Source organism: Erpetoichthys calabaricus, chromosome 9 (assembly GCF_900747795.2).
Source record: "Erpetoichthys calabaricus chromosome 9, fErpCal1.3, whole genome shotgun sequence".
NCBI classification, from domain to species: domain Eukaryota; kingdom Metazoa; phylum Chordata; class Cladistia; order Polypteriformes; family Polypteridae; genus Erpetoichthys; species Erpetoichthys calabaricus.
Window position 1 is genome coordinate 80,762,623 of NC_041402.2, and position 21,167 is coordinate 80,783,789.

Consider the following 21,167-nt stretch of genomic DNA (forward strand, 5'->3'; position numbering starts at 1 on the left):
TATGTATAAAGCAATGTAATCAATATAACCGTTAAAACTTTTCATTTACAGTGCACTATAATATTTTCCATTATGTAGCATAGATTACTTAGAAGCAAGCCTAGGCAATTGCAAGGCACATACACACATGTACACTTGTACACTGGGCCATTTCAGTTAATCAAGACAGAGAGAAAACCACAGTACACTGGTGAAAATCCACACAGACACAAATATGAACTCCACATAGCGACTGGGCTGAAAATTAAATCCAAATCCTCGGTGTTGTAACTGCTGGGCCAGTCTGTTTTAGTTGTTGTTCTCCTCATTGAAAACAGTAAATTTGGAGTTTGTTTTGAAACAAATTAAGATTCCTGCATCCTTCTTAAAAAAAAAACTGCTTGCTTATACCAATGAAAGGTCCACAGATGCCCAGAAAAAAGTTCAATATTTGGGAGTCAAAGTAAATTTTGTGTTTAAGTCAAACATTGAGAAAAATACATTTAGATTTATGGCTGGCGTACAAATTACCTGGAACCATCAGAAGAAATTGTGACTTTTCATTTACGTTTTCTTTTGTAACTTGTAAGGTTATTAAAGTATCAAGTATGTTCTTGATCTACAATGGTAACACAGATGTTGATAACAAAACCCATTTAGATTTGAACCTACCCCCACAAATGCAACAGGCTTATTATCAGCATATTATCTTATTTATTAAATCACTGTTTCAATAGTAAATTAAAAAGTAGGTAATCAGACAAATCATTACCATGGATCTGACAGAAAACACATTGTAAAATTAAGCAATCTTCATATAGCAAAAAAATAATCTCTGCTGTGACGCATTCCAGTGATGATTATGAGGTACTGTTCAGTTACACGGAGGTCCCTTCAGCTGGTGGTGCTGGTTTGTTGTCATCTGGTTTCATCGCCGGGAAAAGCAACACTTCCTGTTTAAATAAAATTAATTAAATTAAATGTGAATAGTGCACCTTCAAAACAACTAGACCATTGCACTTTTGGGACTATCAATCAGTAATTATTTCTAATAGTTTATTTGTGTGAAGAGGAGGAAAAAATGTAAAATAAGCACTAAACACTAGCATTTGAGGGAAAGACTGTATAAAATATAATACACACTTTCAGCTAAAATGTTAAAGATTACTTTTGATTAAATTAATTTTCAAAGAAACTATAAATCCCCTGAGAGGGGAGTTGTGCAAGTCTCGATTAGCAGGGAGGCAAGAGCCGCCTGACAGAGCACACTCATTAATACTAAACATTAATATTTTAAAAAGCAACTGTGTACTCTGTGTATTATTCTACTATTTTGTCTTAAGAATTGATGATCTAGGATACATCGCTTCACACTAGTTTTTCTTTTTCTTCATAAGTTTGACTTGTTGAGATGCATGCTTACAGTCTAGGGTCAGTGGGTTCTTTACCTTAATGTTGTTCGAGTCAGTGAAGAACATTGCAAGACGGTCAATTCCCATGCCCCAACCTGCAGTGGGAGGCAGTCCATATTCTAGAGCAGTACAGAAATTCTCATCGATGAACATTGCTTCATCATCACCCTCTGCTTTTGCCTAGAAAAATGAAGAGCCAGATAATAAGCAAGTAAGGACGAAAGATACGTTATTATTTGTAAAATGTTTAATTATACAGTGGAACCTCGGTTCACGACCATAATTCATTCCAAAATTCTGGTCTTAAACCGATTTGGTCGTGAACCGAAGCAATTTCCCCCATCGGATTGTATGTAAATACAATTAATCTGTTCCAGACCATACGAACTGTAAGTAAATAAATATTTTTTAAGTTTTTAAGCACAAATATAGTTAATTAAACCATAGAATGCACAGCGTAATAGTAAACTAAATGTAAAAACATTGAATAACACTGAGAAAACCTTGAACAACAGAGAAAACTAACACTGCAATAGTTTGCGCTATGGCGCTACCAACCGCTGGCTAAAAACACTTTTGTTAATGAGTTTTAAGCACAGGGAAAAAATGAACATTTGAAAAAATCTGCAATTTAATAAACCACCAAGAAAAGTAACATTGCAACAATGCACGCTACGAACCGATCGCTGTAAACAGAAGTGAAAACAAAATCAAGCCCAGTGCATTCTTTAACTTGCCTCTCTCTCGCGCTGCCTGTGTGTGTGTGTGTGTGTGTGTGTGTGTGTGTGTGTGTGTGTCACACTCTCTCTCTCTTGCTCGCTGCACAGGAAATGCACAGGGAGAGACTGAACATGTACAAACCGAAAGGGAAACTGGCTTGTTCATATACTGAGTGTGTGGTCGTGAACTGAGGCAAAAGTTTGGCGAATTTTTTGGTCGTAAACTGATTTGTACGTATACAGAGACGTTCATGAACCGAGGTTCCACTGTATATGTAGCACAACAGGAACAGACACACTTCTTTTTTCAGCTGCTCCCATTAGGGTGCCCCACAGTTGATCACCTTTGTCCATATCATCCTGTCCTCTTCATCTATCTCCGTTACACCCATCACCTGCATGTCCTCTCTCACCACATCCATAAACCTTCTCTTAGGCCTTCCTCTTTTCCTCTTGCCTGGCAACTCCATCCTTAATATCCTTCTCCCAATATACTCAGCATGTCTCCTCTGCACACGTTCAAACCAATGTAATCTCGCCTCTCTGACTTTGTCTCCCAACCATCCAACCTGAACGAACCCTCTAATGTACTCATTTCTAATCCTGTCCATCCTTGTCACACCCAATGCAAATTGTCTCCAACTCATATAACATAGCTGGTCTCACTACTGTCTTGTAGACCTTCCCTTTTCACTCTCGATGGGTGCCAGCAAGAGTAACAGGAACAGACACGCTGAAAAATCTTAATACAGTATATAACTGAATAGAAGCCAGGAACAAGGTTCTAAACACCAAATAATAGATAAATATACGAATACAAAGTTCTGGCTTTGAATTGGACACAAAAACAGAAATAATACATAGCAGTTACACACATGTGCTATTTTTTAAAAAAGAAAAAAGGGATGAGGAGCTCCATCATTTTATGAAAGGATGAGTTATTGGTCAAGTGGGAAGCCACAGTACACTCAACAATTTGAGAGAAATGGGTTAACAGAGAGAAAGAGATAGAGTGTAAAATTATTAGTGTTTCTTAAACATGTTGCTGATGGGTCATTGCTCGACTTTGTAGCATGATTAGCCAAGTTCTTCCAAGAGTGAATTCTGTGGCATGCAACATACCACCCTCTATTTGGCATCGTATTTATTGCAGCAGTGTGCTGTATAAACAGAGGTGTACCCTATTAGCAATCCTACTGACACATCACAGAGAGCGAGCTTTCATTTCTACGGTAAGAATATATAATAAATATTCCCCACAAGACCACCACTCCCCACACAACCTGGGTAACAAACAAACTGAGATTACTGAAAAGCAAAGACATGTACAAGAAAGAGGGAGACAGATAAGCATGTGAGGTGAAGGTACTGCGGCACGAGTCTGAAATATCAAAATGAAAATAATGGGCGTGGCTCAATTTTATATCAAGTATAATAAGCCTAGATAAGGATGAATTCCTTTTCTGAATACTATTCTAAAGTGATTCAATACATTTCAGTCTACTGATAGTGTAAAGGATGTGCTTGGTGAACCACTGACCACTGAAATTACAAGAAAAATATCACAACGGGGTAACATGCCATAGAACGAAGCCTTCAATGTTCAGCATGGCGCGTCAGTTTAAGCATTTCAAATTGGACTGTTCACTGAATTCTTCATTAAAACATATTCTGTCACCCATGTAAAATACTAGTAAAACCTAATTTTTTTAGGAACAAATATGCTATGCATCTCAACTTTTTTTTCTCAGATTACTAAGCTGTTAAATGACAACTGGGATATGACGAACAATTTGTAAACTCAATTTGAACAATGTATTGTTAATAGCAGAACTCGGATGATAAAAGAAAAATTATTTAAAGAAAAAATGTTATTTAAGACCATGTACATAAACTGCATTGATTAATTATTTTTTGACAACTTTGTTCTGGCACCCTGAGTAAAGTGACCATTCATGCTATCCTTTCAGAAACCAAACCATATCCTTGCACTGCACTAGTTATAAAAAAAAGAATGTATTTTTCCCTGCAGTTTAGGATGGAATGTGATAAGGATTCATATTTTGAATACTCTTTCTAAAGATGTATACATAGATAATTGTGATGACAAAAGTATTAACATACAAAAATGGAAAATGTAAACAAAAATCTAAACTAAAAAAATAGATAGTCTTACCATGTTAACACTGCTCAGACAGAAGTTCAATTACTTATGATTGTGCTTTGCACACAATTGATAAGTTGTTTCAGAGTTCAAATGGGTCTCTTATGGATTCAAACAAAGTTATTATGTTAGGTGGACAGCCAACATTGAATTGGCTGGGTGAGTGAGGATGTATAAACTGGTGTCTGATTCAGGATTGACATCTGATTTACATCTGCTGCTGGCAGTAGAGACTGTGGCTTAATACAACTATGTACCGGCAAAAACTGTTTTATGAAATGAATGCATGGATGGAAAAACAAAGCACTTCTCCCTCCTCAATACAAAAAAAAAAAAGATTGACTTAAGTATTCTAGTGATGAAGGGTTTGTTCAAATGATATCAGATCAACATTGTGTTATAAAGATTCTTAATTCCTAAATTAAAATGAAAGCTTCTGTGGAATGCTCTAAATGACTAATTACCGCAAGAGTTGTACAGTATCTCACAAAAGTGAGTACACCCCTCACATTTTTGTAAATATTTTATTATATCTTTTCATGGGACAACACTGAAGATATGACACTTTGATACAATGTAAAGTAGTCAGTGTACAGCTTGTATAACAGTGCAAATTTGCTGTCCCCTCAAAATAACTCCACACACAGCCATTAATGTCTAAACCGCTGGCAACAAAAGTGAGTACACCCCTAAGTGAAAAATGTACAAATTGTGCCCAATTAGCTATTTTCCCTCCCCAGTGTCATGTGACTCGTTAGTGGTACAAGGTCTCAGGTGTGAATGGGGAGCAGGTGTGTTAAATTTGGTGTTATCGCTCTCACACACTCTCATACTGGTCACTAGAAGTTCAACATGGCACCTCATAGCAAAGAACTCTCTGAGGATCTGAAAAAAAGAATTGTTGCTCTACATAAAGATGGCCTAGGCTATTAGAAGATTGCCAGCACCCTGAAACTGAGCTGTAGCACGGTGGCCAAGACCATACAGCGGTTTAACAGGACAGGCTCCACTCAGAATATGCCTCGTCATGGTCGACCAAAGAAGTTGAGTGCACTTACTCAGCATCATATCCAGAGATTGTCTTTTGAAAATAGATTTATGAGTGCTGCTAGCATTGCTGCAGAGGTTGAAGGAGGGGGTCAGCCTGTCAGAGCTCAGACCATACGCCGCACACTGAATCAAATTGGTCTGCATGGCTGTTGTCCCAGAAGGAAGCTTCTTCTAAAGATGATGCACAAGAAGGCCCGCAAACAGTTTGCTGAAGACAAGCAGACTAAGAACATGGATTACTGGAACCATATCCTGTGATCTGATGAGACCAAGATAAACTTATTTGGTTCAGATGGTGTCAAGCCTGTGTGGCAGCAACCAGGTGAGGAGTACAAAGACAAGTGTTTCTTGCCTACAGGTAAGCATGGTGGTGGGAGTGTCATGGTTCACTGAGGGAACCATGAATGCCAACATGTACTGTGACATACTGAAGCAGAGCATGATCCCCTCCCTTCAGAAACTGGGCCACAGGGAAATATTCCAACATGATAACGATCCCAAACACACCTCCAAGATGACCACTGCCTTGCTAAAGAAACTGAGGGTAAAGGTGCTGGACTGGCCAAGCATGTCTCCAGACCTAAACCCTATTGAGCATCTGTGGGGCATCCTCAAACGGAAGGTGGAGGAGTCCAAGGTCTCTAACATCCACCAGCTCCATGATGTCATCATGGAGGAATGGAAGAGGATTCCAGTGGCAACCTGTGAAGCTCTAGTGAACTCTATGCCCAAGAGAGTTAAGGCAGTGCTGGAAAATAATGGTGGCCACACAAAATATTGATACTTGGGCACAATTTGGGCATTTTTCACTTAGGGTTGTACTCACTTTTGTTGCCAGCGGTTTAGACATTAATGGCTGTGTGTTAAGTTATTTTGAGGGGACAGCAAATTTACACTGCTATACAAGCTGTACACTGACTACTTTACATTGTATCAAAGTATCATATCTTCAGTTATGTCCCATGAAAAGATGTAATATAATATTTACAAAAATGTGAAGGGTGTACTCACTTTGTGTGTTTTGTACCCTTGTTTAAGTGTAAATGTAAATGCAATCCAATATTAAGACTTCCAGACTTCAAATTAATTTAGAAACATAATGTAAACAAATTACATTAATAAAATAGCTACATTCCACAATCAAGTCTTTCTACAAACATGTGAAAAAGAGCAAACCTTGTAAATCTTACAAACTGTTTTATGTGCCTACAGTGTTTTACAATCATCTTAGGTGCAAATATGACAGATACCAGGGATACCCTTGCATTATTTTGACAAAGTACATTCAAATGTCATTCAAATTCCTATCCTGTGGAATAGGAATTGATATATAAAACACATATTATAGATTCTCATATGGTTCTACAGTATTTGAATTGACAGTACTCCCCTGCAGTTCCTCCTATTACGAAACTAGAACCATAAGTCATTATTTCTGCACAGGAATAAAGCTTTATTTTTAACTAAATATGGTGTAAACTGTTATTTGAACCATGTACAATATTAAACATTTACTGACTTTAGGTGACAAAAATGAAAACAGAAATGTTGTTCCAGCACTCACCTTGGCTTGCTGCTCAAAGAGCTCTCTCTGTCTAATTGGGTCATTCAGCTCAGTGTATGCATTACAGATTTCCTTTTTCATTACAAAGAGCTCAAATCGTTCAGTCAATCCCTTCTGGGATCTGTGCCTAACAGCAAGAGGAAAATACAAAGCAGCATTTAATCATAATTCAGGTTTAGGTCACAGAAATTAGAAAGGATAAATACATTCCATATCAAGGTGCCAAAACAGACCACAAAGTTTACTGTAAAATATTAAGGTTGTTTTACAACCCCAATTCCAAAGAAGATGGGACACTGTGTACAATGTGAATAAAAACAGAATGTAATGAGTTGCAAATATCATAAACTCATATTTTATTCACAATAAAACATGGAAAACATATCAAATGTAGAAAGTGAGGCATTTTACTATTTCACGAAAAATATTAGCTCTTTTTGAATTTGATGATGGCAAAACGTCTCAAAAAAAGTTGGGAGAGAGAAACAAAAGGCTGGAAAAGTAAGTGATATTAAAAAGAAACAGCTGGGGGGACATTTTGCAACTAATTTGATTTAATTGACAACAGGTCAGTAACATGATTGGGTATAAAATAGCAACTTAGAGAGGCATAGTCTCTCAGAAGCAAACATGGGCAGAGGTTCACAAATCTGCAAAAAACTGCATCGACAAATTGTGGAACAATTTCAGAATAATGCTCCTCAATGTAAAATTGCGAAGACTCTCATGTCATTATTTACAATACATATAATATCATAAAGATTCAGAGAGTCTGGAGAAATCTGTGTGCAAGGGACAAGGCTGAAAATCAGAGTTGGATGCCCATGATCCTTCAGGCAGCACATCCTTTAAAAACTGGCATGATTCTGTCATGGAAATCACTGCACAGGCTCAGGAACACTTCCAGAAATCATTGGCTGTGAACAAAGTTCATCATGCCAGCCACAAATGCAGATTAAAGCTCTATCTTGCAAAGAAGAAGACATACGTGAACGTGATCCAGAAATACTCCTGTCTTCTCTGAGCCAAAGCTCATTTAAAATGGACTGAGGTAAAGTGGAAAACTATTCTGTGGACAGAAGAATTGAAATTTGACATTCTTTTTGGAAATCATAGACACTGCATCCTCTGGACTAAAGAGAAAAGGGACCATATAGCATGTTATCAGCACTCGGTTCAAAAGCCTGCATCTCTGATGCCATTAGTGCCTATGGAATTGGCAGCTTGCACATCTGGAAAGGCACCATCAATGCTGAACGGTATATACAGGTTTAGATGAACATATGCTCCCATCCAGATGATGTCTTTTTCAGGGAAAGCCTTGCATATTTCAGCTAGGCAAAGCCATGGATTCGTAGTACAAAAGTGTAGGTGCTGAACTGGCCTGCCTGAAGCCAAGACCTTTCACCAAGTGAAAACATGAAAAAAACGGCAAAGATGACCCAGTACCGTTGAGCAGCTAAAATCCTATATCAGACAAGAATGGGACAACATTCATCTCCCAAAAGTCCATCAACTGGTCTCCTCAGTTCCCAGACAATTACAGACTTTTAAAGGAAGAGGGGATGATTCACAATGGTAAACACGGCCCTGTCCCAACTTTTTTGAGACATGTTGCTGCTATCAAATTATAAATGACCTTATTTTTTTCTTAAAATGGTTCATTTTCTCAGTTTAAAGTTTTAAGGTTTTCTATGTTCTATTGTGAATAAAATGTGGGCTTATGTGATTTGCAAATTGTTGCATTCTATTATTATTTACATTTTACAGTGTCCCAACTTTTTTGGAATTGGGGTTGTATATTGTTATTGTAGGTTTTATTGTTTTTTTGTAAAAATTTTTATGCAAAAAAATCTGATTTATACAAAGATTAATGTAAAAGTGGATGTGAAAATTTAAAAAAAAAGAGAAAATCATCTACTGGACGCCAAAAGAAGTTTCCCGTTACAGGTTTTGAATGCTGCAGTCTTGACACACAAAGTAACAGCAGCATTTTAACTAAGTGGGAAAGCATGCTCTACTTTCAGTTACATAAAAATACCCAAATACCAGTCTCAAATTTCAGACCCTTCTGTTATTTTTTTTATCATAGCACTTTATATAACCTGAAAACATAAGCAGAGGTCTGTTTGCCAGGGAGCATAATAGTTTTCAGTTATCCCATTTTGCTAATGTCCTTGTGTGACAGAAAATTTAAAAAAAAAAGGATGATAAGACCTGGTAAGTTTCTGTTAAGTTAAATAAATGCTTAAATGTTCCCTAGCTTAATTTTAAAATAAATTATTACATAAATAAGAGTATTGATTAATTTACCAAATAATAATAAATCGCAATATTAATAAAAAAGTCACTGTCTCAGAAACTGGACTTTTCATGATTTGCTTACATTGACAGCATTTATCCTTAACAAAACTACATGGTAAATATAATCTTTTCAAGAAATACACTGCTCAGGGGAACAATTAATCATCACAGTCTAACACCAAGTCCGTTAAGCTCCAGGGATATCAAGCTGTCCATTTAGGAAGTATAATTGATTGTGATTCAGCTTCACTTGCTTTGGTGCAAATGAAAGTCACAACAGGTACACTGGAGAGGCAGCAGCAAGATAACCCCCTGTGGGGAACAGCCCGGACACAGACAGGTAGACATGTTGTTATCACCACACACGAGTTTATTATACATTATTTACAATGGTCAAGTGCACAGTCCCAGTGCCTCAGCACCAATCACCCCTTAAGTCCTGGCCACACTCACAATGCCTTTCACAGTCTCTGGTCCGCCTCCACTCCTCTCCACCAAGCTTCGTCCTCTTCCACCTGACTCTTGCCCCTGACTGGAGGGAGACGGCCCCTTTTATACACCCCGGATGGGCTCCAGGTGCATCCTAAGGGCTTCTGTAGCCACACCCCTGTGTGGCGGAAGCTCTGTCGGTGTACCTGGAAGTCCACCGGGTGTCCCCAATACTCTTCCCCCCAGCACTTCCCGGTGTGGTGGAAGTACTGAGGTCCAGGGCTCCCAAGGCATCGGGACGCCCCCTGGCGGTGACCACGGGCCCCTACAGGGTTGAGCTTCCAAGCTCTGCACCCGTGGTCCCCAAGGCAAACAGGGAGGACGCCCCCTCGTGTCCTGGAGGAGGCACAAACCCTACTCCGCTCCTCCTGGGCATCCCGGCTGGGCGACAAACCCAGCCGGGTGCCACACCCCATAAAGGGAATGGTTTTGCAGGTGGTGGCCACAGACAATTGCCCTCCCCTTATCCTTCCTGATACATGTACAGTTAGGTTCATAAATATTTGGACAGAGACAACTTTTTTCTAATTTTGGTTCTGTACATTACCACCATGAATTTTAAATGAAACAACTCAGATGCAGTTGAAGTGCAGACTTTCAGCTTTAATTCAGTGGGGTGAACAAAACGATTCCATAAAAATGTGAGGCAACTAAAGCATTTTTTAACACAATCCCTTCATTTCAGGGGCTCAAAAGTAATTGGACAATTGACTCAAAGGCTATTTCATGGGCAGGTGTGGGCAAGTCCGTTGTTATGTCATTATAAATTAAGCAGATAAAAGGCCTGGAGTTGATTTGAGGTGCGGTGCTTGCATGTGGAAGATTTTGCTGTGAACAGACAACATGCGGTCAAAGGAGCTCTCCATGCAGGTGAAAGAAGCCATCCTTAAGCTGTGAAAACAGAAAAAACCCATCCGAGAAATTGCTACAATATTACGAGTGGCAAAATCTACAGTTTGGTACATCCTGAGAAAGAAAGCAACGCAAAAAGACCTGGACATCCACGGAAGACAACAGTGGTGGATGATCGCAGAATCATTTCCATGGTGAAGAGAAACCCCTTCGCAACAGCCAACCAAGTGAACGACACTCTTCAGGGGGTAGGCGTATCGATATCCAAGTCTACCACAAAGAGAAGACTGCATGAAAGTAAATACAGAGGGTGCACTGCAAGGTGCAAGCCACTCATAAGCCTCAAGAATAGAAAGGCTAGATTGGACTTTGCTAAAGAACATCTAAAAAAGCCAGCACAGTTCTGGAAAAACATTCTTTGGACAGATGAAACCAAGATCAACCTCTACCAGAATGATGGCAAGAAAAAAGTATGGAGAAGGCGTGGAACAGCTCATTATCCAAAGCATACCACATCATCTGTAAAACACGGTGGAGGCAGTGTGATGGCTTGGGCGTGCATGGCTGCCAGTGGCACTGGGACACTAGTGTTTATTGATGATGTGACACAGGACAGAAGCAGCAGAATTAATTCTGAGGTGTTCAGAGACATACTGTCTGCTCAAATCAGGCTAAATGCAGTCAAATTGATTGGTCGGCGTTTCATGATACAGATGGACAATGACCCAAAACATACAGCCAAAGCAACCCAGAAGTTTCTTAAAGGAAAGAAGTGGAAAATTCTTGAATGGCCAAGTCAGTCACCTGATCTTAACCCAATTGAGCATGCATTTCACTTGTTGAAGACTAAACTTCAGACAGAAAGGCCCACAAACAAACAGCAACTGAAAGCCGCTGCAGTAAAGGCCTGGCAGAGCATTAAAAAGGAGGAAACCCAGCATCTGGTGATGTCCATGAGTTCAAGACTTCAAGTTGTCATTGCCAGCAAAGGGTTTTCAACCAAGTATTAGAAATGAACATTTTATTTCCAGTTATTTAATTTGTCCAATTACTTCTGAGCCCCTGAAATGAAGGGATTGTGTTAAAAAAATGCTTTAGTTGCCTCACATTTTTATGCAATCGTTTTGTTCACCCCACTGAATTAAAGCTGAAAGTCTGCACTTCAACTGCATCTGAGTTGTTTCATTTAAAATTCATTGTGGTAATGTACAGAACCAAAATTAGAAAAAAGTTGTCTTTGTCCAAATATTTATGGACCTAACTGTAGTATGTATGTAGTATGAATGCCACTGTTAAGTATAATGTTTATTAAACTATTAAGACTGAGCAGAAGTGTTGCATTTTGAAGAGCGAAATTTCTACCTGCCATGCAAACTGCACAATCCCCCCAGTTTTCTGTATAAAACAAGTGTTTTGCTTTTGCAGAAACAAAGATTTAAAAATCTTCTCGTTATTATTTAACAAAACCAAAAAAAGAGATCTAATTGCAAATGTTTACATTAAAGCACACTTTAATGTATTCAGTTTCATGTGTTCAGTTTCAACAGTGTATTATGAATAATACATTTTTGGTGATAGCAAAGAGGAGGCTGATACTTTTTGAAAGAAAAAATACAGTATGCTGTATGAATGTAAAAATTATCTGAAATATTACTCTTCACTTGGACCTGATGTTCTACAGCAACAGCCTTTCCTCACTTCTGCTGATCATCATTTTATTTTTGTATGTGCTTAGCAAAGAGTCATAAAATCAGCCAACTCTTAAATGTCTGGCATACCTGCATATCTTTCCTGCGTAGTAAAATCACTTTATTACTAAATTTTAGGAGTAACTGATATTTATTGCTTAATTGTTAACTTGTAAAGTGAAAACATGTCAGTCAGAAAGCTTGTGTTACCAGGCTCTAGTCCAATTACAGGACAGAATACTAGCAGACTATATACAGTATTTTTCCATTTCCCACAGCCTGATATTTTTTGAGTAGATTTTTTTTTTTGCAAGAAAAACGTATTGTGTTTGTTTCACACCAGTTTGGTTCCACTAAATTATTTGCATATACAAATTAAGAAGAGTCTCTATCTATCTCTATCTAGAAATATCAGCCTTGCTTACTCTAATACATTAACATATAATGAAAACACACTGACAGTCTTTGACATATTTCAAACATTTGCATTTCTTCCCATTGTGCTTCTTGAGAGTTACATGTAGCAGGTGAGATGGGACACTTACCACATCTCTAATAATTGCTTAGGTATGCTAAGGTTTGTGATGGTTAAGGCATCAAAAGCTGCAAAAATGCATTTAATTAGCAAACCGAAAAAACTATTTTCTATACTTCTCTAAGGAAAGTTTTTTGATTGCATTTAAAGGAGCAATGCTAAAGCAAAAGTAACATTCATCTATCTTTCATGTAAACTCTTTAACTCTTGTAGTCTCCTTAGAATTATGTTTACTCCTAGAAAAACAAGTCAAAGACTTTTTTTTTTTTTACACCAAGAAAAAAGTTAATTATTGTGTAACAGAAACATGTGCAGTAAATATCAAAATATCAACATAAATACATCAGGAAATGTACGTCTAGTGTCCACTACTGTACTCATGCAGATTTAGCCCTTTATGTGACATGTTTTGTAACCGTCACCAAAGCACAGCCTGACGTTGCAATAGGGACTGTCACTTGGGCATGAGAGAGTAGAATATGACAGCACCCCTTGTGATATTGTAGTGTACCGCAGTGCAAGGATTAGTTAATTCCACATGTCCCCCGACCCAAACAATAGTTGCTGTATTGTGAATAGTGCTTAAGGGGGCTAACATCTTTCAATTAAATTGCAATCATTATGCCTTTATGCCTTACACCTACCTGCACCATGGCAGAACCCTCAAACAATGGTATTCACCAGGCATCTGTCATGGTGGTTCAGGAGTTCAGTGCTGTATGTATCAGTTTCACCATCTGTGTCAACGTGTGATGACCAATTCACATTGTCATCATAATCACCTAATTCAACTAATGGTTCAGTTTCAGTTTGTTCTAAAACTGAATGATTTCATGATTTTTTGCAGCATAATGTTATTTTATCCACTATGTGGCAGCAGAATACTGTCTAAGAGTTATTCAGGCTTTACACAGTAAAGTGGATTATTAAAACTCACCACGAGCTCAACTCAGTCTTAGCCATAAATACATAGAATTCTGAGCCTGAGTCACACTTAAGGATAACACCAGGTAGGGTAATGATTACACCGTATGATTAAGAACGTATTATTTACAACCTATTACATGTTAAAATGAAAAATTTTATGTAATATAGTTAAAATGGGAACACATCTTAGTTATATGTGTTCAAGTTTTGGCAAAATGTGAACTACAAAAATGGAAAAACTGCCGCATGTCTTCAATCCCTGAGGGTTTTCACTCTGGCACCATTCTGGTTGAAGATATAAACAGAATTCCACTCACCATTTAGCTAATGGGCTCATGATCTGAGGATGATCACAGATGAAAGTTGGGCTGATACAGGTAACTTCAAGGAACTCACCAACAAGCTAAAATGTTAATTACAAAATTAAAAAACAAAGATTGACATAACAGCATTTTCATTTCACTTCTAAACTGAAGGCAACTTAATTTCTATATTAACCGTACCTTATCAAGCAAACGGGACGTGGTTCTTGGCATAGGACACTCAACTCCTTTCTGAGCACAAAGATCATCAAAAAATTTGCGAGTCTCTAAATGGCAGAAAAGATTAAATAAGACGGCGGAGTTTTTTTTTTCAAAATAATGCATTTATTAGCTTACTTAGTTGATTCAACATAAATGATTTTACTGTGAGAATATTCAGCACGTATTGATGTACAAAACATCTAAGATACAGTGGATTGCACCTACTTGCTAAAGGAAAATCAGACACATACTTTTATTTTGAATATTCTGATGAATACAGATACAAAACGCAACAATTTTGTTTACTTGGGGGAACACCAGAGAAACTAAAAGCAAAAAACACACTCTTCAGTCAAGTGTTCTATATTAAAAAATGAAATGAATTTTAGAATTGAATAAAACTTAAAGAAATAAAACTTCCAAAAGAAATATTTTGTATTATCTAATTCTATAATGAAATATTTAACTAAACTCAAAATAATATGTTCACAAATGTTATTCATAGTTATATCAAATGTTTTAAAAATAAGCTACATAAACAAAATTAATAATAGTATTAATAATGTTTTCAATTATAAATTGTACAAGTTTAGTTGGGAAGTAAATGACTTTCAATCCATAATTCAATAACAAACAAAAAAATTGAAACAATTGCACAATTTTAACTTAACATTAAGTAGTGGCTTAAGACAAGCCAATGTTGGGGAATGCAGGTGCTGGTCATAAAATTAGAATATCATGACAAAGTTGATTTATTTCAGTAATTCCATTCAAAAAGTGAAACTTGTATATTAGATTCATTCATTGCACACAGACTGATGTATTTCAAATGTTTATTTCTTTTAATGTTGATGATTATAACTGACAACTAATGAAAGTCCCAAATTCAATATCTCGGAAAATTAGAATATCAATTAAGACCAATGCAAAAAAAGGATTTTTAGAAATGTTGGCCAACTGAAAGGTATGAACATGAAAAGTATGAGCATGTACAGCACTCAATATTTAGTTGGGGCTCCTTTGGCCTGGATTACTGCAGCAATGCGGCGTGGCATGGAGTCGATCAGTCTGTGGCACTGCTCAGGTGTTATGAGAGCCCATGTTGCTCTGATAGTGGCCTTCAGCTCTTCTGAATTGTTGGGTCTGGCGTATTGCATCTTCCTCTTCACAATACCCCATAGATTTTCTATGGGGTTAAGGTCAGGCGAGTTTGCTGGCCAATCAAGAACAGGGATACCATGGTCCTTAAACCAGGTACTAGTAGCTTTGGCACTGTGTGCAGGTGCCAGGTCCTGTTGGAAAATGATATCTGCATCTCCATAAAGTTCATCAGCAGCAGGAAGCATGAAGTGCTCTAAAACTTCCTGGTAGATGGCTGCGTTGACCTTGGACCTCAGAAAACACAATGAACCAACACCAGCAGATGACATGGCACCCCAAACCATCACTGACTGTGGAAACTTTACACTGGACCTCACGCAACATGGATTCTGTGCCTCTCCTCTCTTCCTCCAGACTCTGGGACCTTGATTTCCAAAGGAAATGCAAAATTTACTTTCATCAGAAAGCAGCAGTCCAGTCCTTTTTGTCTTTAGCCCAGGTGAGACGCTTCTGACACTGACTCTTGTTCAAGAGTGGCTTGACACAAGGAATACGACAGCTGAAACCCATGTCTTGCATACGTCTGTGCGTGGTGGTTCTTGAAGCACTGACTCCAGCTGCAGTCCACTCTTTGTGAATCTCCCCCACATTTTTGAATGGGTTTTGTTTCACAATCCTCTCCAGGGTGCGGTTATCCCTATTGCTTGTACACTTTTTTCTACCACATCTTGTCCTTCCCTTCGCCTCTCTATTAATGTGCTTGGACACAGAGCTCTGTGAACAGCCAGCCTCTTTAGCAATGACCTTTTGTGTCTTGCCCTCCTTGTGCAACATGTCAATGGTCGTCTTTTGGACAACTGTCAAGTCAGCAGTCTTCCCCATGATTGTGTAGCCTACAGAACTAGACTGAGAGACCATTTAAAGACTTTTGCAGGTGTTTTGAGTTAATTAGCTGATTAGAGTGTGGCACCAGGTGTCTTCAATATTGAACCTTTTCACAATATTCTAATTTTCTGATACTGAATTTGGGACTTTCATTAGTTGTCAGTTATAATCATCAACATTAAAAGAAATAAACATTTGAAATACATTAGTCTGTGTGTAATGAATGAATCTAATATACAAGTTTCACTTTTTGAATGGAATTACTGAAATAAATCAACTTTGTCATGATATTCTAATTTTATGACCAGCACCTGTACATTGAAATATTATTAGTAGTGCACTGGTTTTTCGCTTCATATGAAATCTGCAAATTCACTTACAAGTACCCAATATTTTCATGAAATAAGGAATGTGAAACTCATGTACTCCCAGGAGTTTGGTCATTTATACTCTTAGTGCTACGGAAAATAGAGGTCTTTGTCTTTCAGAGAACCCCCAACCAACTGAACATGAATTAGTGCAGTTTATGGATGTTCCTTGAAACCCCATTTTAACACGTTATCCTCTTTACTTTCATTCTCATCTTAGTAAATAACAGAGGTGTGTTTGTGAAGCAGACAGATCTGTGTGACTGATGGGTACTGATGTTTGCAACTCTCAACTGAACTAATCACAAAAGGAATGAATATATGAATGATTGCTAATTCAATTTAGAGTCCTTGAAAGTTTAAAAATCTCTTTTAATAACTGCTTTATCAGTCTTACAACTGTAAGTTTAATTATCCACATGGACTTACAGTGCCCTGAAATTTGTATATGGAAATTGAATTTTTTTAAAAAAGAGATATTGGAGACTGCCATAGAATCAACCATAAAAAAAATCTGTCTTTAGACCTCTATGAATCAATTCAGTGAATAGTGTTTGTACAAGACAGTTTTTACAAGCAAATCCACGTTAAATGTAGACAGAGTTTTTGAGATTTTTACATTGGGGGGGTGAGGGGGGAGTCACAATGGGGTTGTAACTATTCTTTTAGCTTGTAACATAAAAATGAGGAGGAAATTTAAATTTATTTTTTTAGATAGATTTTTTTTAAAATTTATAATTAGCTTAAACCTACTGACAGGTTTATTTGGCATCATCATGAGCCATGTAGTACTACTTGGAGCAAGCTTCTTCCTTCCTGAAGCAAGAAAGTAAAACATATTGGAGAAGCCCTTTCTAGGTATACTATGTTTAAAGAAGCTTTAACAAAGTGAAGAGAGAACAAGGGTTTAACAAATCACCAAGCATTTTCAATTCTTTATCAGTCACATCAAAGTGGTACAACTTTTGAAGTTTCCATCATCTAATGGGAGCGCTTGACTGAACACTTCTATTAGGGATGTAGCATGTGTAACTGCCTTACATCACAAGTCATGGAAAGTACCACCTAAACAAGAGCGATTGTTACCACCTGAATAATTAGATGAAGGAACATGCTACATATAAAAATAATAATAAACTTTAGGTCAATATCTACCCATGCATTTTACAGTATGAACCCACTTACTCAATTACAAGGTTGCAGTGAGCCAAAGACTACTTCAGCAGATTCACACACTAGACAGAGACAATTGTTGATGGGCGAAACTCATTTAAGCATTTTTCACAACTAATAAACTGTTGGTGACCTTGTTTCCACTGCCTTAATGCAAGACCCAGAAGTACTTCCAGTGTCCCGAAACAACTCTGGCTTGTGAGCACTTCTGGGTGAGGTTGTTTGTGGTATTTGCTTGGTCTGCGTCTTCTGTAGTATGAGACATGATGGCACAGTGGTTAGTGCTGCTGCCTCACAGATCAGATCCCATTTTTGGCCACAATAATCAGTCTAGCATAGCGGATAGACACTCCCCCAGCCCTCTGAGACACTTAAAAGACCATTTTACCATTGGAAGGCACTTGAAACTTGTTAGTTCAGTTCCTCTTTCCCCAAAGATTTCAATGCAATTCATGGAGTTCGGTGAAGTTCCCAAACATTTGTGATTTCGTCTAACTCATGGCAAAGCGAACTCTGTGTAGTTTACTCTTCACTAGCATAGGACAACCCAGGAAGGACACCATTACTAAGAATACCAACTTATTCAATTTGGCATAATAATAAAATGGTTTTGTAGATATAAATATCTATATATCTTAGTTTGCCAATAATTGCTGCTTGGTTGACTAGCTTACTTAGATATGTCATTGTGACAGGTAAGCCACATGCAATAAGAAAATCAAAAATAGTTTACTTCATATAATGAAAGAAGGTATAACTAACTGCTTATGCAATGTACTCTAAACTTGACTGGTAGAACAATCAATACAAATTCTGTAAAATTTTTAAATAAACAGAATCAAGATTCACATCTATAAAAATATTAGTAATTATTTAATGAAAAAGAAAACAGAGGATCAAGACTGCTAGAATGTTATCAAAATATTTGGTGTACAGTAATCCCTCCTCCATCGCGGGGGTTGCGTTCCAGAGCCACCCGCGAAATAAGAAAATCCGCGAAGTAGAAACCATATGTTTATATGGTTATTTTTATATTGTCATGCTTGGGTCACAGATTTGCGCAGAAACACAGGAGGTTGTAGAGAGACAGGAACGTTATTCAAACACTGCAAACAAACATTTGTCTCTTTTTCAAAAGTTTAAACTGTGCTCCATGACAAGACAGAGATGACAGTTCTGTCTCACAATTAAAAGAATGCAAACATATCTTCCTCTTCAAAGGAGTGCGTGTCAGGAGCACAGAATGTCACATAGATAGAGAAAACAATCTCTAGCAAACAAATCAATAGGGCTGTTTGGTTTTTAAGTATGTGAAGCACCGCGGCCACAAAGCTGTTGAAGGCGGCAGCTCACACCCCCTCCGTCAGGAGCAGGGAGAGAGAGAGAGAGAGAGATATAGAGAGAGATAGAGAAAAACAAACATGCAAAAATCAATACGTGCCCTTCGAGCTTTTAAGTATGCGAAGCACTGTGCAGCATGTCGCTTCACTAAGCAGCTGCACAGAAGGTAGCAACGTGAAGATAATCTTTCAGCATTTTTAGACGAGCGTCCGTATCGTCTAGGTGTGCGAACAGCCCCCCTGCTCACACCCCCTACATCAGGATCAGAGAAAGCGCAAGAGAGAGGAAGAGAAAAGTAAGTTGGGTAGCTTCTCAGCCATCTGCCAATAGCGTCCCTTGTATGAAATCAACTGGGCAAACCAACTGAGGAAGCATGTACCAGAAATTAAAAGACCCATTGTCCTCAGAAATCCGCGAACCAGCAAAAAATCCGCGATATATATTTAGATATGCTTACATATAAAATCCGCGATAGAGTGAAGCTGCGAAAGGCGAAGCGCAATATAGCGAGGGATCACTGTATTTTGTTTCCTACAAGTACATACAGTCAACTTTTGTTATTCACGGGGGTTACATTACTGAAAAACCCAGTGGATACAAAAAATGCACATACTGAATCATTGGTCCCATGGAATAAAATGGTTTAGGTTACAACAGAGTGCGAACTTCAGTGGGAGGGCCAATGGACACACTGGACCGCCTCTCTCACCCCCAGAGGCTTGGTAATAATCCATCTACTCTTTCACATACAGAAACGTCCAGCTTGATCGTCTTCTAGGCACTCCGCCAGAGGAAGACAGTAAGCATAGTGGGGCTGATCCAAAGGCCTTACTATAACATCCAACCGGTAGTAACAATGGGCGATGTGTACAAAGGGCAGGGACTTAATCAGCACAAGCTTATGACCCTGGGAACTCTGGAACTGGTTTGGATCACGAATGGGTTTCAACGGCTTACTCACACCCCAGACATCCAAGTGATTCAAAGACCTCTTATTGCTCAATCTCCTGTGGTGCTTTGCATGATAGGCTTCTCAGAATTTCTCTTTCTGCTGCGGATGGCCACAAGTACAACACCCCTGATGTCCGTCCATGCCCACCCCTCTGGCCACAGTGAGGAGAAACTTGTAACACTTTTATAACAGCGGATATGCAAATATGCAGAAACTGATCTGCTGATAGAGAAGACTGTCAGGTGAGGTCGGGTTAGTGAGCATACACTGCTAAAGTGCGTTGTTGCACCCACCACACAACAAAACAGCTTGGGATCTTGCTTCGCAACTTCCCAGGAAGATAAACAGTCCAGTCCCACCCTCTGGAAATGACCATCTGTCTGCTGCAGCCAGGTGTTACATGGGCATCCACTTGGCCTGGTCCAGTTGCTCAGGTCTTCAACAATGAGGAAATTTCTGAGCCGGATCACCTTCTGGGAATCATGCCACATGCTGTACTGCCGTAACCGACACTCTCTCTCAATGCAGGTAATGTGTCTGATTCAAGACTCCATGAGCAACCACTCATTCAATACAGTCAAACCAACAGTAGCCAAGGATTCTCTGAAGAGACACAGTACCAAAGGAGTCCAGTCTTCATCTCAGGTCACTATCATAGCGTCCATGTCTTGCAACCATAGACATATAGCAAAACAGGAAACATCAGGACTCTAAAGACTTGGACCTTCATCCTTTTGCAAAGATATCAGGAGCAACACACATAAGAATACTTGTAACCCCCAATGCTCTCCTAATCAGTCTACTGACTTCACAGGAAGAGCCACAAGATACATGAATGTCGCTGCTGAGGTTAGTAAACCTCTCAATGAGGTCCACATCATCAGACAGACACACTATTGATGTCTGTGCTCAAGAAGTCATTAAAAGGTCTGAATCTTGTTTTTTATCCAGGACTCTTGCAAGCTCAGACACTCAGACTCCTCACTCAGTCTCTTGCAAGCCTCAATCAGAATTTCCATTGACTCCACGAAGACAACAGCATCTTTGGCAAAGTCAAGATCAATGAATCTCTCTTCAACGGTTCCTGGCAACATGAACATCGATGAGCCAACAAAGAAAAGTCACTGCAGTCATCAAATG

At 38.5% G+C, this 21,167-nt stretch overlaps 1 protein-coding gene across 2 annotated transcripts in view; it reads right to left on the reverse strand.

Moving 5' to 3' along the window:
• Positions 1 to 467: 467 nt before the first annotated feature.
• kars1 (lysyl-tRNA synthetase 1) overlaps positions 468 to 21,167 on the reverse strand; it is a 53,970-nt gene continuing 33,270 nt past the window's right edge. For both annotated transcript variants that reach the window (XM_028809802.2, XM_028809800.2), the window contains 5 exons: positions 14,187 to 14,272; positions 14,001 to 14,086; positions 6,889 to 7,015; positions 1,428 to 1,571; positions 468 to 932 (listed from right to left, as the gene is read on the reverse strand). In XM_028809802.2, the coding sequence (XP_028665635.1) occupies positions 858 to 932; positions 1,428 to 1,571; positions 6,889 to 7,015; positions 14,001 to 14,086; positions 14,187 to 14,272 (518 nt within the window). In that variant the 3' untranslated portion in view covers positions 468 to 857. The remainder of the gene's footprint in view (positions 933 to 1,427; positions 1,572 to 6,888; positions 7,016 to 14,000; positions 14,087 to 14,186; positions 14,273 to 21,167) is intronic.